General features: G+C 54.3%; 2 protein-coding genes across 3 annotated transcripts in view; one reads left to right on the top strand and one right to left on the bottom strand.

The window, feature by feature from the left end:
* Window positions 1-371: 371 nt before the first annotated feature.
* On the bottom strand, window positions 372-4,325 carry ATF5 (activating transcription factor 5). Of its 2 annotated transcripts, none has more exons than XM_061172389.1 (3): window positions 4,107-4,325; window positions 2,493-2,789; window positions 372-1,618 (listed from the first exon to the last, which is right to left on the bottom strand). In XM_061172389.1, exons 2-3 carry the CDS (start codon window positions 2,668-2,670, stop codon window positions 954-956), a joined length of 843 nt encoding a protein of 280 aa, XP_061028372.1. In that variant the 5' UTR covers window positions 2,671-2,789; window positions 4,107-4,325; the 3' UTR covers window positions 372-953. The 2 variants fall into 2 exon arrangements, with proteins under 2 accessions (XP_061028372.1, XP_061028373.1); XM_061172390.1 differs by lacking the exon at window positions 4,107-4,325 and adding an exon at window positions 3,162-3,219.
* Window positions 4,093-11,244, top strand: part of NUP62 (nucleoporin 62) — a 25,245-nt gene continuing 18,093 nt past the window's right edge. Inside the window, exon 1 of the mRNA XM_061172384.1 lies at window positions 4,093-4,181. The gene's annotated coding sequence lies outside the window, so the exon portion shown is untranslated. The remainder of the gene's footprint in view (window positions 4,182-11,244) is intronic.

Genomic DNA, 11,244 nt, shown 5'->3' with positions numbered 1-11,244 from the left:
TAAGTAACAAATGGAAGCTAAAAGTGGGTCTTGTACCTTTACCAGTTCAATCAGTCCCATCTTGGCCTTGACCGTGTGTCGGTGTGTGTGCTTGACCGTAAGTATTATGTTATTTCCATTACTATCATTATCGTCTTTGGTCTAAGACTGCCCTCCGAGCAACTTCTCCTCTCAAAGACAAGACGCACAGCCAGAGGAAATTCTTCATTTTATTTCCACTCACAACCCCCAGAAAGGATCAGTCCCCGCCCTCCCTCACCTAGATGCAGCCCCTCCCCCAGCACCTTCACAAAACACTGATTTCCTCCCAGAGCTAAAATGAACACCCATTCACCCATTATGGCCATTCCCCTCACCCGCCCACCTCCCCAGCTGCCCACTTACCCACCTGCTCTGTGAACTCGGCCACCTTTTGGTTCCACCCCCAAATGTAGTTCCCCAAGGTCACTTGGCTTATTTTGCTTGTATTCTACGGGCATCTTTCTTAAAGCCCTCCCTGACTTAGTCTCCAGATGGCTTCCCTGTCCTCCTTTGCATAGATGTTCTGCAGAGATTCCTGGCCTCACTTCCCTGCTTGAGAGACCAGGTTTCCAAGCTCTCCCCTGCCCCCCCAATTCCCCAAGGGCCTCTGTTCCTCAGCTGTTAGTTGAAGGGTATAGATGTTGACTAAGGCCAAACATTCCATGATTCTGGGGAGGGAGGAGGGGAGCAAATTCAGAATGGACAGGAAAGGAGGCAAGGATAAAGGGGGAGGGGGGAGGGAGAGGGAGAAGGGGGGAGGAGGGGGAGGGAGAGGGAGAAGGAGGAGGAAGGGGGGAGGAGGGGGAGGGGGAGGTTTGGAAGGCAGCCAGAGGCAGGGGGATGACTGGGGACCTCCCACCTCAGCCCCAGAAACAGAAGTGAGCCACAGCTGAAGACCAGCACCCCCGCTATGGCCTGAAGACCCCGCCCAGCTAGCTGCTCCGGGTCCGCTGGCTTCGAGCCTTGTACACTTCGATGAGCAGATCCTTGACGTACTGGATCTCCCGCTCCACCGACTCAGCCCTCTCCCTCAGCTCCCGGTTCCGGGCCTCCAGCCCCTGGCACTCGCCCTCCAGGGCCTCGCCCTCTGCACGCTTCCTCTGGCGGTACCTCAGAGCTGCTGACTTGTTCTGGTCTCTCTTCTTTTGCTTGCGGTCCCCTCGGGTGGCGGCAGGATTGGGGTAGGGGGTGGGGCGGGAGGGTTGAGGGGGAGGAGGAGGGGGTTGCGGTGGGGGTGACAGGGGCGCCAACCCCGACTCCCCCTGCGCGGCCTCACTGTGGCAGTAGATGGCCAGCAAGTCGAGGGTGTCCGGGGCAGGGGGCGGGGGGAGGTCAAAGGTGGGCAGGGGGAGGGGGAGGGAGAGGGAGGGTGCCGGTGCTGGCTGTGTCGGGGGTGGGGAGGACGGTGGGAGGAGTGGGGCATCAAGGAAGAAGTCTTCCATCTGCTCCAGCTCCTTCTTGAGGAGGGAGGCCATAGCTTCCAGGTCAGGTGGGGGTGGGGAAGGTGGGGGGAGGGCACCTGAGGGCAAGGGGGGCTCCAGAGGGAGGAGGGCTGTAAAGTCGAGCCGCTCGGTCATCCAGTCAGAGAAGCCGTCGCCTGGAGGATTGGAGAGGGACAGAAAGCTCCTTGAGTTCCTAATCCTCCACCCAGCCAGGTCCCACTCACGACTACCTCATTCGTCCCATTCGTTGAGTAAAACCACCAACCAGCCAATCAGTCAACCAACCGATCAACGAATCATCAAACCAGTCAACAGACCAACAGACCAGCCAACTAACCGACCAATTAGCCAAACAATCAAGGAACCAGTCAACCAACCAATGACCCAAACAACAAAACAGTCAACCAGCCATTTCTTCAACCATTCCAACATCCTCTTTACTGATTAGCCTGCATCTGTGGTTTCTTGATTTACCCTCTAGTTTACTCGTAAATGGCAAACTAAATCACACATAAACACACCCTGTTTCATCTTTAATTAATTATTGAAAACCCACTATGTACCAAGCATTTGGGATACACTAATGAATAAAACACTTCCTGCCTCAGGAGCTCTGCCTATGCTGTTTCCTCCACCTGAAAAGCTCTTCCCTTTTCATGGCTCATTCCTTACCATTCTTTAGGTCTCAGCCAAAATGTTACTGACTTGGAGAGGGTTTCCTCGCTCCCCGCTCTAAACGTGTCCTTGTTGTCATTTTTAAGCTCAGCTACTAAGTGTTTCCCACTTATCCTCATGCATCATCATTTAATATGTCTCTTGTCTGTCTCCCCAGTAGAGTGTGAGCTCCAAGAGGGCAGGGATCATGTCAGTCTTGTTTCCAGCTGTATCCCCAGCACCTAAGACAGTGCCTGACATATTATACATGCTCAATAGATACTTACTGAATGAATGAAAAGTGAATGAATGAATTCTTCTCCCCTGCCCCCCACAGCCCAGCTCACCCCACCTCCATTCTTTGCCTGCCCTTACCTGCCAGGGGCTCTCCCCCCCCTGGAAGCCCGCCCTCCAGGGCTCCCCCAAGGACCTCATAGGGGCCCAGGGGGGCAGGGGCCAGGGGGAGTTTCCCATAGTCTACGAGCCAGCCCAGCCCGCTAGCTGGGAGCAGGGTCCTGTCCAGCTCCAGCCCCAGGGTCGCCAGGAGTGACATGGCTGCAGCACGGGCGTTGGGCACGGATGGCAATGGAGAAGGCTGCACCAACAACTGGGAGGAGGCTCTGGAGGTTACTCAGCTGGACGAAGACAGGCACCAAGGCAAAAGTGGAGTACCTACAAGTGTGACACAAAAGTGAGTGGGTCGGGGCCAGCCTCACCTACTGCCAAAGCCACGGGGAAACCAAGCCATACCCCCAGGGCCCCGGGATTCCTTGCCCTTTCAGAATTCTAAATCTGCCCTTTCTTTCCCCAAATCTGAGCCCCACCCACTCCCAAAGGAATTCTCTTTAGGCCCGACTTACTTTTCTTCAGAATTCCCCAGACCCAATCCTTCCAATACAGAAACCTTATGGTCTCCCAGGGGAACTTCCTTAAGTCCCTCCCACCTACTGCATAATATTCCGTTTCATTAAAAAAAAACTCAATCCCAGGGGAATTTTCTTGCAGCCACACCTCTTCCTCTAAAATACAAACTTTAGGCCCCACCTCCTCCCTAGAGTCCATCTCAAATCTCTTCCCAGGGGAATTCCCCCCTGTCCCGCCCCTTCATCAATGTCATCCGTTCGAATCCCACCCTTCCCTTTGAATTTTGCGGTGATCGCCACTGTCCCTCCAAGTCCCGCCCCCACGGTTTATTTTAGCTCCACCCCTCCCCGACGATTCCCCAGAGGCCTCGCCTCTTTCTCAGATAGAAACACCATCCCCTCAGCTAAAGGTTTTCTTAGTCCCGCCCCTTCTCACGGTGGGTTACCCCCCCCAAGCCCCACCCTCTGTGACGCCTCTTATCCTAGCTCCATCCCCTTAAACGGGTCGTTTCTAAGTCCCGCCTTCTCCCCTGTCAATCTAAACCAGCCCCCCCGCCCCCAGCAGGTGCCTGAATGAAACTGAGGGAAGATGAGCAAAGTGGAGGCGGGCGGGTGGAGGCTGCAGGCGGAGAACAGCTCCCCACTCTCCACCATCCACACGCGGCTCTCTCGCCGAGGGCTAAAGCGCATGCTCCACCGCCGTAGCGGCCCCATTGTTCCCTCAGGCCTCCGCCCTCCTGGGGGTCAGTGCGCACGTGCGGCTGCTTACTGCCCGCCCTTTGCATAGAAATACTACCGCTGGTGGACAGATGCGCATGAGCAATCGCTCGCAGACTCATTCAGGGCGGGGGGGAACCACCACCCTCTCTGGGAACTAGTGCGCAGGCGCAAACGCACAGGGGCTGTCTTTAAACACCAACATTGTCTGGAAGAACGCACCCTCCCCCCCATCGGGCCGAGTGCGCATGCTCGATCGCGCGCGAACGGCCCGTCTTCCCTCTTCTGCGCCTGCGCGACCGTGATTCCTCAGTCTCGTCTCCCTACCCCCCAGACCCGGTCGTGAGGGCCGCGAGCTTCGAAAGGGCGGGAAAGGCCGTTGGAGAGGGAGAGGCGAGCGGTTACTCACTCCATGGCTGCGCAAAGGAGAGGCGGCGGCGGCCTCGGCTGAAGAAAGAAGGCAGGAGCGGAGAGCGCAGGCGCGGTAAGCGGGGAGACTGGCCGGGGGCACAGAGGGGTCGCGGCTACAGAGCCATGGCTGGGGCTACGCGGGCTGAGGTGGCGTCGCGGTAGTGTGAGGAGAGATCATGATCTGAGGATGGGGAATGAGGCGACCCCGGGGACTGGGGACAGATATACCGGGGGTGGCGCAGCACGGCCTGCCCGGATCCTTCCGCGCCCCGCCCCGCGCGGCCTCAACCGTGCGGCGGGCCTGACCGCCCGCCCTCGGGGATCCCGGGATCCGGCCCTCTCCTCCTTCCGACCCCGGGAGTTCGGGCCTCTCCTTTCTCTGACCTGTGGATCTAGCCCCGCTTTCCTCCCGACCTCGGGAGTTCCGACCCTTCTTTCCCTCTGACTCTGGGGTCCGGCCCCCTCCTCCTTGTGGTCCGGGGTCCGGCTCTCTGCTCCCTCTGATTTGGTGACTCGGCCCTTCCTCTTCCCTGAGACCCGCACTAGTTCATTTCTCCTTTCCTTTCCCCTGCTTCGCGAGTTTCCGGTCAGCCACATGTTGATCTCTTTATCCTTAACTGCCGTCCCACGCTGAGAACACTTTTTGTGGCTTAGAATCTGGCGTGAGTCACAGAGCACCCTCCGTTCAAATCAAAGACCGGCGAGGGTGGCCTTGGGCAAATAACTTAAATTCTCTAGCCTCTTAGATAGGGGATTATTTGTAAAGTAAGGAGAATAATCAAGTGTACCTGGTGGGGTCGTTTGTGAGAAATAAGTCCATTCCTGCGAAACCCAGATCCCACCTCCTACATGCTCGCTCAGCCTCTTTTATGATAAGTAGGAGGGAACTCTGGGCCCCAGCGTCAACCGTTCCGAACCCCGTGGCCGGAGCCCCAGACACTTAAACATGCAACACTTGCTAATAGGTCGTTCTTGTGTTTCCTTCACTCCTCCAAGGTGATTTCCAGCCATCCCCACCCTCTCCCATTCAAATGATGGACGCTCAGCCCCATCTTGGTGCAGGGAGTCGGTCATCGCCGTCAGTCTTATCTTTTCTCCATCCCCTGCCCACCTCTCCTCAGCCCTTATCCTTAGCACTCCTTTCAGGCCCGTTGGTTCATTCTTCTGTCCCTGCCCCTCCCCTAGACTTCCTTTCGAAGGATCCTCTACCTCGGCTGCCCGCTCCCCCCCCACCCCTCGCTGCCACTAGATCAGTCTTCACACTCTGCCAGAAAGAGGGAGATCTGTACTTCCATTGGTAAAAGAGATGGGGCTTCCTAGCCATCCCCTCCCCCTGCACTGGACCCTCCACCAGCCCCAAGTGGATGTGGGTCTTTCCTGTGCAGCAGAAACCCCTCCTTTTCCCACCCTGCGTTCATCCACATCAGGACATTACACCTGGAGTTCAGCTTTTCATCACTTTTGTGGTGCTTATGAGACTGAATCAAGATCCAAAGAAGGTGGGGGACCCTGATCTTGAGAGTCATCTGGGAGTGAAGACGCACAGGCTTTTTTTTTTTTTCCTTCCAAATGCATGTGCTCTATTTTTGTCCCAGTTTTATTGAGATATAATTGACATGTAGCACTGTATAAGTTTAAGGTGTGCAACATAATGATTTGACTTACATACCTCGTGAATTTATTACCACAATAAGTTTAGTGAACATCCGTCACCTCCTACAGTTACAACACTAAAGAAATAGAAAAAATACATACGTTTTTCCTTGTGATGAGAACTTCAGGATTTACACTCTTAACGACTTTCATATACAGCATATAGCAGTGTTGATTATATTTATCGTATTGTACATTAAAGTCTTCCTCGGGATCTGACCGTGTTCCCTTAGGATACTTACTGTCCACTCTGCCAACTCTTGCCCTATAGGGCCTACGTTATTACCAAGGCAGCATAGAGTAGTGGTGAAGAGCACAGTCTCTGGAGCCAAGTTGTTGGGTTCAAACGCTGAGTACACCCCACTTACTAGCTTACTGGCAATTTCCCTTCCCTGTGCCTCGGTTACCATTAACAGTACCAGAATAAAGCATGGAGTTGAGTTAATAGAAACGTACTGATGTACGTGGCCGTTAATAGTACCTGCTTCTTAGTACTGTTTTGAGGATTAAATGAGTTAATCCAGGTCAAGTGCGCTTAGACTAGTGCCTGGCACACAGTAGGTGCTACATAAGGGGTTTTTATTATTACTTTTATTGAGGTGGGTATGTTTTATCTCCATTGCTAAGCAGTAGTGCTTTTTTTTTTTTTTTTTAAGGAGAGTTTTCCCTTTCCTTTGGGTTTTTTTTTTTTTTTTTTAATTTTATTTATTTATTTATTTTTGGCTGTGTTGGGTCTTTGTTTCTGTGCGAGGGCTTTCTCTAGTTGCGGCAAGCGGGGGCCACTCTTCATCGCGGTGCGCAGGCCTCTCACTATCGCGGCCTCTCTTGTTGCGGAGCACAGGCTCCAGACGTGCAGGCTCAGCAGTTGTGGCTCACGGGCCTAGTTGCTCCGCGGCATGTGGGATCTTCCCAGACCAGGGCTCGAACCCGTGTGCCCTGCATTGGCAGGCAGATTCTCAACCACTGCGCCACCAGGGAAGCCCAGCAGTAGTGCTTTTAAAGTTCTTTTAAGTAGGAAGTAAGGACCGACTTCCACTCCTCACTGTAGATATTTCAGTGATAGCAGGTGGGATTAGGGGAGTCTGTTGGACAGGCCGCTGGCAGTGAGGGGGCACAGTCACTCCCCAGTCTTCTTCGAAAAGACCTTCTAGATTATAACAGGTGGACTAGGTAGAGTATTTTTCTTTAAATAAACTTTTTATTTTGGAATAATTGTAGATGTACTGAAAGGCTGCAAAGACAGTGCAGAGAGTCCCCTTATACCCTTCATCCAGTCTCTGTCACTGGACATCTTGCATTACGCTCGTACATTTGTCACAACTCAGGAGCCAACATCAGTACGTTTCTATTACCTAGACTCCACCTTGTCTTCTGATTTCACCAGTTGTTCCCTAACGCCCTTCCTTTGTTCCAGGATCCCCTCCAGGATGCCGTCTTGTCTTACACTTAGTCGTCGCGTCTCTTTAGCCACCCCTGGTCTGCGAAGGCTTTTTAGACTTTCCTTGTTTCTCATGACCCTGACAGTTTTGAAGAGTGCAGGTTGGATATTCTATGGAATGTCCTTCCATTTGGTTTTGTCTCATAGATGGGGATTATGGGGTTTTGAGAGGATGACCAGGTAAGATAATTTTTTAGTACCTGGGAATGAACTTAGTGTGGGAATCTTGCTGCCAGTAGATTGCAGCGTTTGCTGACTGAGAAGACCCTGGTCCCCCTGTCCCAGCCCCTCGTGCCTTTTTCTCTCTCCATCTGTTGAGTCCAATAGAGTTGAGTTCTGGTGCCAATTACGCCACCCACGCGGCCTGACTCAGTCCTGCAGAGCTGGTGCCAGCTTGCACACTGAGCTCCCTAGCCCTTCAGGGCATATTCGAATTTATGGGCGGTGGGTCATCAGTGGTGCCTGTGAGCCCAGGTCTTGGCACCCTGAGCCCTCTCCCCACGCCCACCTCTGGACCTATTGCCCATCCAGGACTCAGATGCCTTGGCCTCCCCCAGCTGCACAAAGTCCTCTGGGGTCCAGCTGCCCCAGGCCCTTCAACTCCTGAGCTGGGGCTGGGAGCATGGGTGGGGCTGCTGGGGACTCTTTTTCAGTGCGGAGGAGCCAGGCTTGGGGAGTGAGGTGGCAATTGCAGGCAGGTTGCATCACCCTGGCTGTTTGATGGGGAGGGGGAGTGGGGGGATTCTCTGGGGGCCCCCCTGCGCACCTGGCAACGGTTCCTGGTTAGTGGAGCCCTGGATTGGAGAGAGGCCCCAGCACAGCAAGAGAGGGGATTGGGGAGGGGGAGGGAGAGCGACCTGTGCAGGACCCTGAGAATCAGGCTCGATGCCAAGAACTACCAAGAACAGACTCAGATCACAGAGGCTGACCCGCTCAGCTTGCAGGGGGCAAGGTGTCGTGTACAGTCACACTGCTGGTTAGAGCCCGGGCCTCCGCCATACAGCTTCCAAGGCCCTGCTGGTCCCAGGGAGAGCCTGTCCGCTCTCAGATGTGTGGGGTCCCTGACCCCCAGCTCAGGATGTAGCCTGCTGGGAGGCCACCAAGCCTGGACCTTCACCTCGGGTCTGTTGCTGCTCACAATTGCCAAATTCTATTGATTATGACCTGCCCCTCCCCATCCCCTGTCCCAGAGGAGGCCCTCCTCACCTGTCCTATCGCAGAACCCCAAACTGGTCTCCCAGTCAAGGTGACGGGCCTGCCGTGATGGCAGAGGCACCGAGTTTTCCATCAGATGGACCCAGGTTTCGATCCCAAGCCCATACCACCTAGTTCTGGCCAAGGGTGCACACGAGGCCCTTACTCTGCCTTGGCCTCAGCTGCCTTCTGAAAAGTGGCTCAGATTGCTTCTCAACCTTTTGGCTAAGATCAAGTGAAAAGTGGCTCAGAGCCTTGACTCTGGAGCCAGCCTGCTAGGTTCACATCCCAACGCCACTTATTTGACCCTCGGCAAGTGACATCTTCTCTCTCTGATTCAGTTTCCTCATCCATAAAATGGGGATAAGATGACCCACCTCCTAGGATTATTGTGAGGATTAAATAGGTAAATGTATGTAAAATTCCTAGAATGGAGCCTGCCTAATTATGAGCATTAATTATTTCTCCTTAAGGCTTAGGTGCTGAGGGGATTATATGAAATGATGTAGGTAAAGCCCAGCACTTACTAAGAACTCAAGGTCAACCCATGTTTGTTTCTCTTCGTATTCCTACCCCACTTTGTTCTGCTTTCAGAGCCGCCTCGAAGGCAGATGTCTGTGTATGTGACTGTTTCCCTGAGCACTTAGAGGGTAAGTCAGGACCCTCCTCATTCCCAAGAATCATTCCTCACAGCCCCCAGCCCTGTGCTGTAGCCTCACTAGGCATCAGTTCTTTTTTTTTGGCCGTGCTGTGGGGCATGCGAGGATCTCAATTCCCCGACCAGGGATCAAACCCGTGCCCCCTGCAGTGGAAGCACGGAGTCCCAACTGCTGGACCACCAGGGAAGTCCCACATCAGTTTATTTTTAAATGAGTTACTCAGGCACAGAGACTGGGGAATTCAATCCTGTGGCCTCTGAGGGGGCACTAGGGCAGGTGTCTGCGTCATGCAGGCCAGGAGGGCAGAGGTTGGGGGTGGGCGTCTCGGCAAACAAGGGCAGGAAGGCCAAGGCCAGTTCAGCTGGGGAAAGGGCAGTGCAGGGGCCAGGCACACAGAACACAGGTCTGCCACGTGGCCCAGCAGCTCAGAGTCCTCCAGAGTCCCTTCCCTCCCCTCGCTCCTGCTACATCTTCCTCAGCAGAGGTAGCCACAGCTCTCAGAGCCTGGTGAGGCCCCATACTGCTGCACCAGCTCCAGCACCCTCGATGGTCATCTTCTGTTTTCATTTCCTGTGGCCACTGTAACAAATTGCTGCAAACTTAGTGGCTTAAAACAACATGCATTTATTCCCTTTCAGTTCTGGAGACCAGAAGTCTAAAAGGGGTCCTTCTCGAGGCTCTAGGGGAGAATCCATTTCCTGGCCTTTTCCAGCTTCGAGAGGCTGCCTGCATTCCTTGGCTCGTGGCCCCTTCCTTGAATCACTTCTACCTCTGCTTCCATCATCATGTCCCCTATCTCCTCCTTTCATACTCTTGCCCTCCCTCTTATAAAGACCCTTGTGATTACGTTAGGGCACACCCCAAAAATCCAGGGTAGTGTCTCCATCTCAAGATCCTTAATTTAACCACATCTGTAAAGTCCCTTTTGCCATATAGGGTAACATTCACAGATTCTAAGGACTAGGATGTGGACATCTTTGGGAGCGTTGTCCATCCTACCACGCCTCCCGTCTCGGAACCTCAGTTTCCTCATCTGGGAGCTAAAGGCTAGCGCCAGCCCTGGCATACCCCTCCCTCATGTGCCCACAGGGAGTGGACAGGGTAAACTGAAGGTAATTGACAGCATAGTGTCCTGGAGCTCAGGACACATCACTTACCACCGTGTGGCCTTCAGCAAGGTGCTGTGCCCCCCCACGTGCTGCATCAGAAGAGCAGGGACAATAGCAGAGGGCAGTGGTGAGGACCAGAGATAACGTGTGAAAAGGCCTAGAACGATGCCTGGCTCCGCGAGCGAGCTGTCCCCGCAGGCACGGGTGCTGCTCAGGGTTGGCCCATGTGCCCTGCAACAGTGCCGGCCTGGCAGCGCAGAGCTTTAGGTTTTACAGAAGTGAGAAATCCAGACTTTTCCATGAGATCCAAGTTTTAAAAGGTTGGTGAGTCACTCAGAGAAACCTCAACAAACCACGAGTGTGGATAGGCTGGGGCCGAGGGCCCTCCCTGACCTTTGTGTGCAGTGATTCCCACCCGCCTACTCCCAACCCCACATCTGTCATCCTCTGCCCAGAGCAGAGAACTAAAGGAACTGAGGACTCCTCGGTGCAGGGCCACACACACCCCCGAGCTGCTCCCCCCACCGGACTGACCCAGCTTGAAAGGGTGTCGGCCTCACTTAGACTCTGCCCGGCCTATGTGCAGTTGAGGAGGGCAGTGTTTGTGGGGCGCAGGGAAGGGGGTCTCTAGGGAATCATCCGGGAAGGTTGGGTTCCTGCTGAAGGGGGGCTGGTGTCCTTCATCAACCATCCATGCCCCCAGGACCACCAGTACATGTAGTCAAACCATTTGGGTTTCTTGCTTGTCGCAGCTGCGGGGCCACCCACCTTGGGGGCCCATGGGGCAGCTCAGGAAGGGGGTGTCAGAGAGGACTTCTAGGGGCTGGGCTGGGTTAGGTGACTGGGGAGGGTTCAGGGAAGAGGGGTTTTGCTCTGGATTGGAGGCTGGCAGGGAGCAGCGGCAAGTCTGTGACCAGCGTCCTTTATCAGTGGAGTTGATGCTGTGCTTAGTTAAGAAGCAGCTGTCAGCTCTGAGCCAGGAGAGTGATGTTTGGTCATCTTTGTGCTTTAGACAGTGTGTTTCTGTCTGTGTTGAGACGTGTCAAGATCCATCACAATCAGGGTGGCCTTGCCTGATGTGTT

Source organism: Eubalaena glacialis, chromosome 18, assembly GCF_028564815.1.
Source record: "Eubalaena glacialis isolate mEubGla1 chromosome 18, mEubGla1.1.hap2.+ XY, whole genome shotgun sequence".
Taxonomy (NCBI): Eukaryota; Metazoa; Chordata; class Mammalia; order Artiodactyla; family Balaenidae; genus Eubalaena; species Eubalaena glacialis.
Note: the sequence above shows the minus strand (reverse complement) of the source record. Positions and strands in the feature narration are given on the sequence as shown.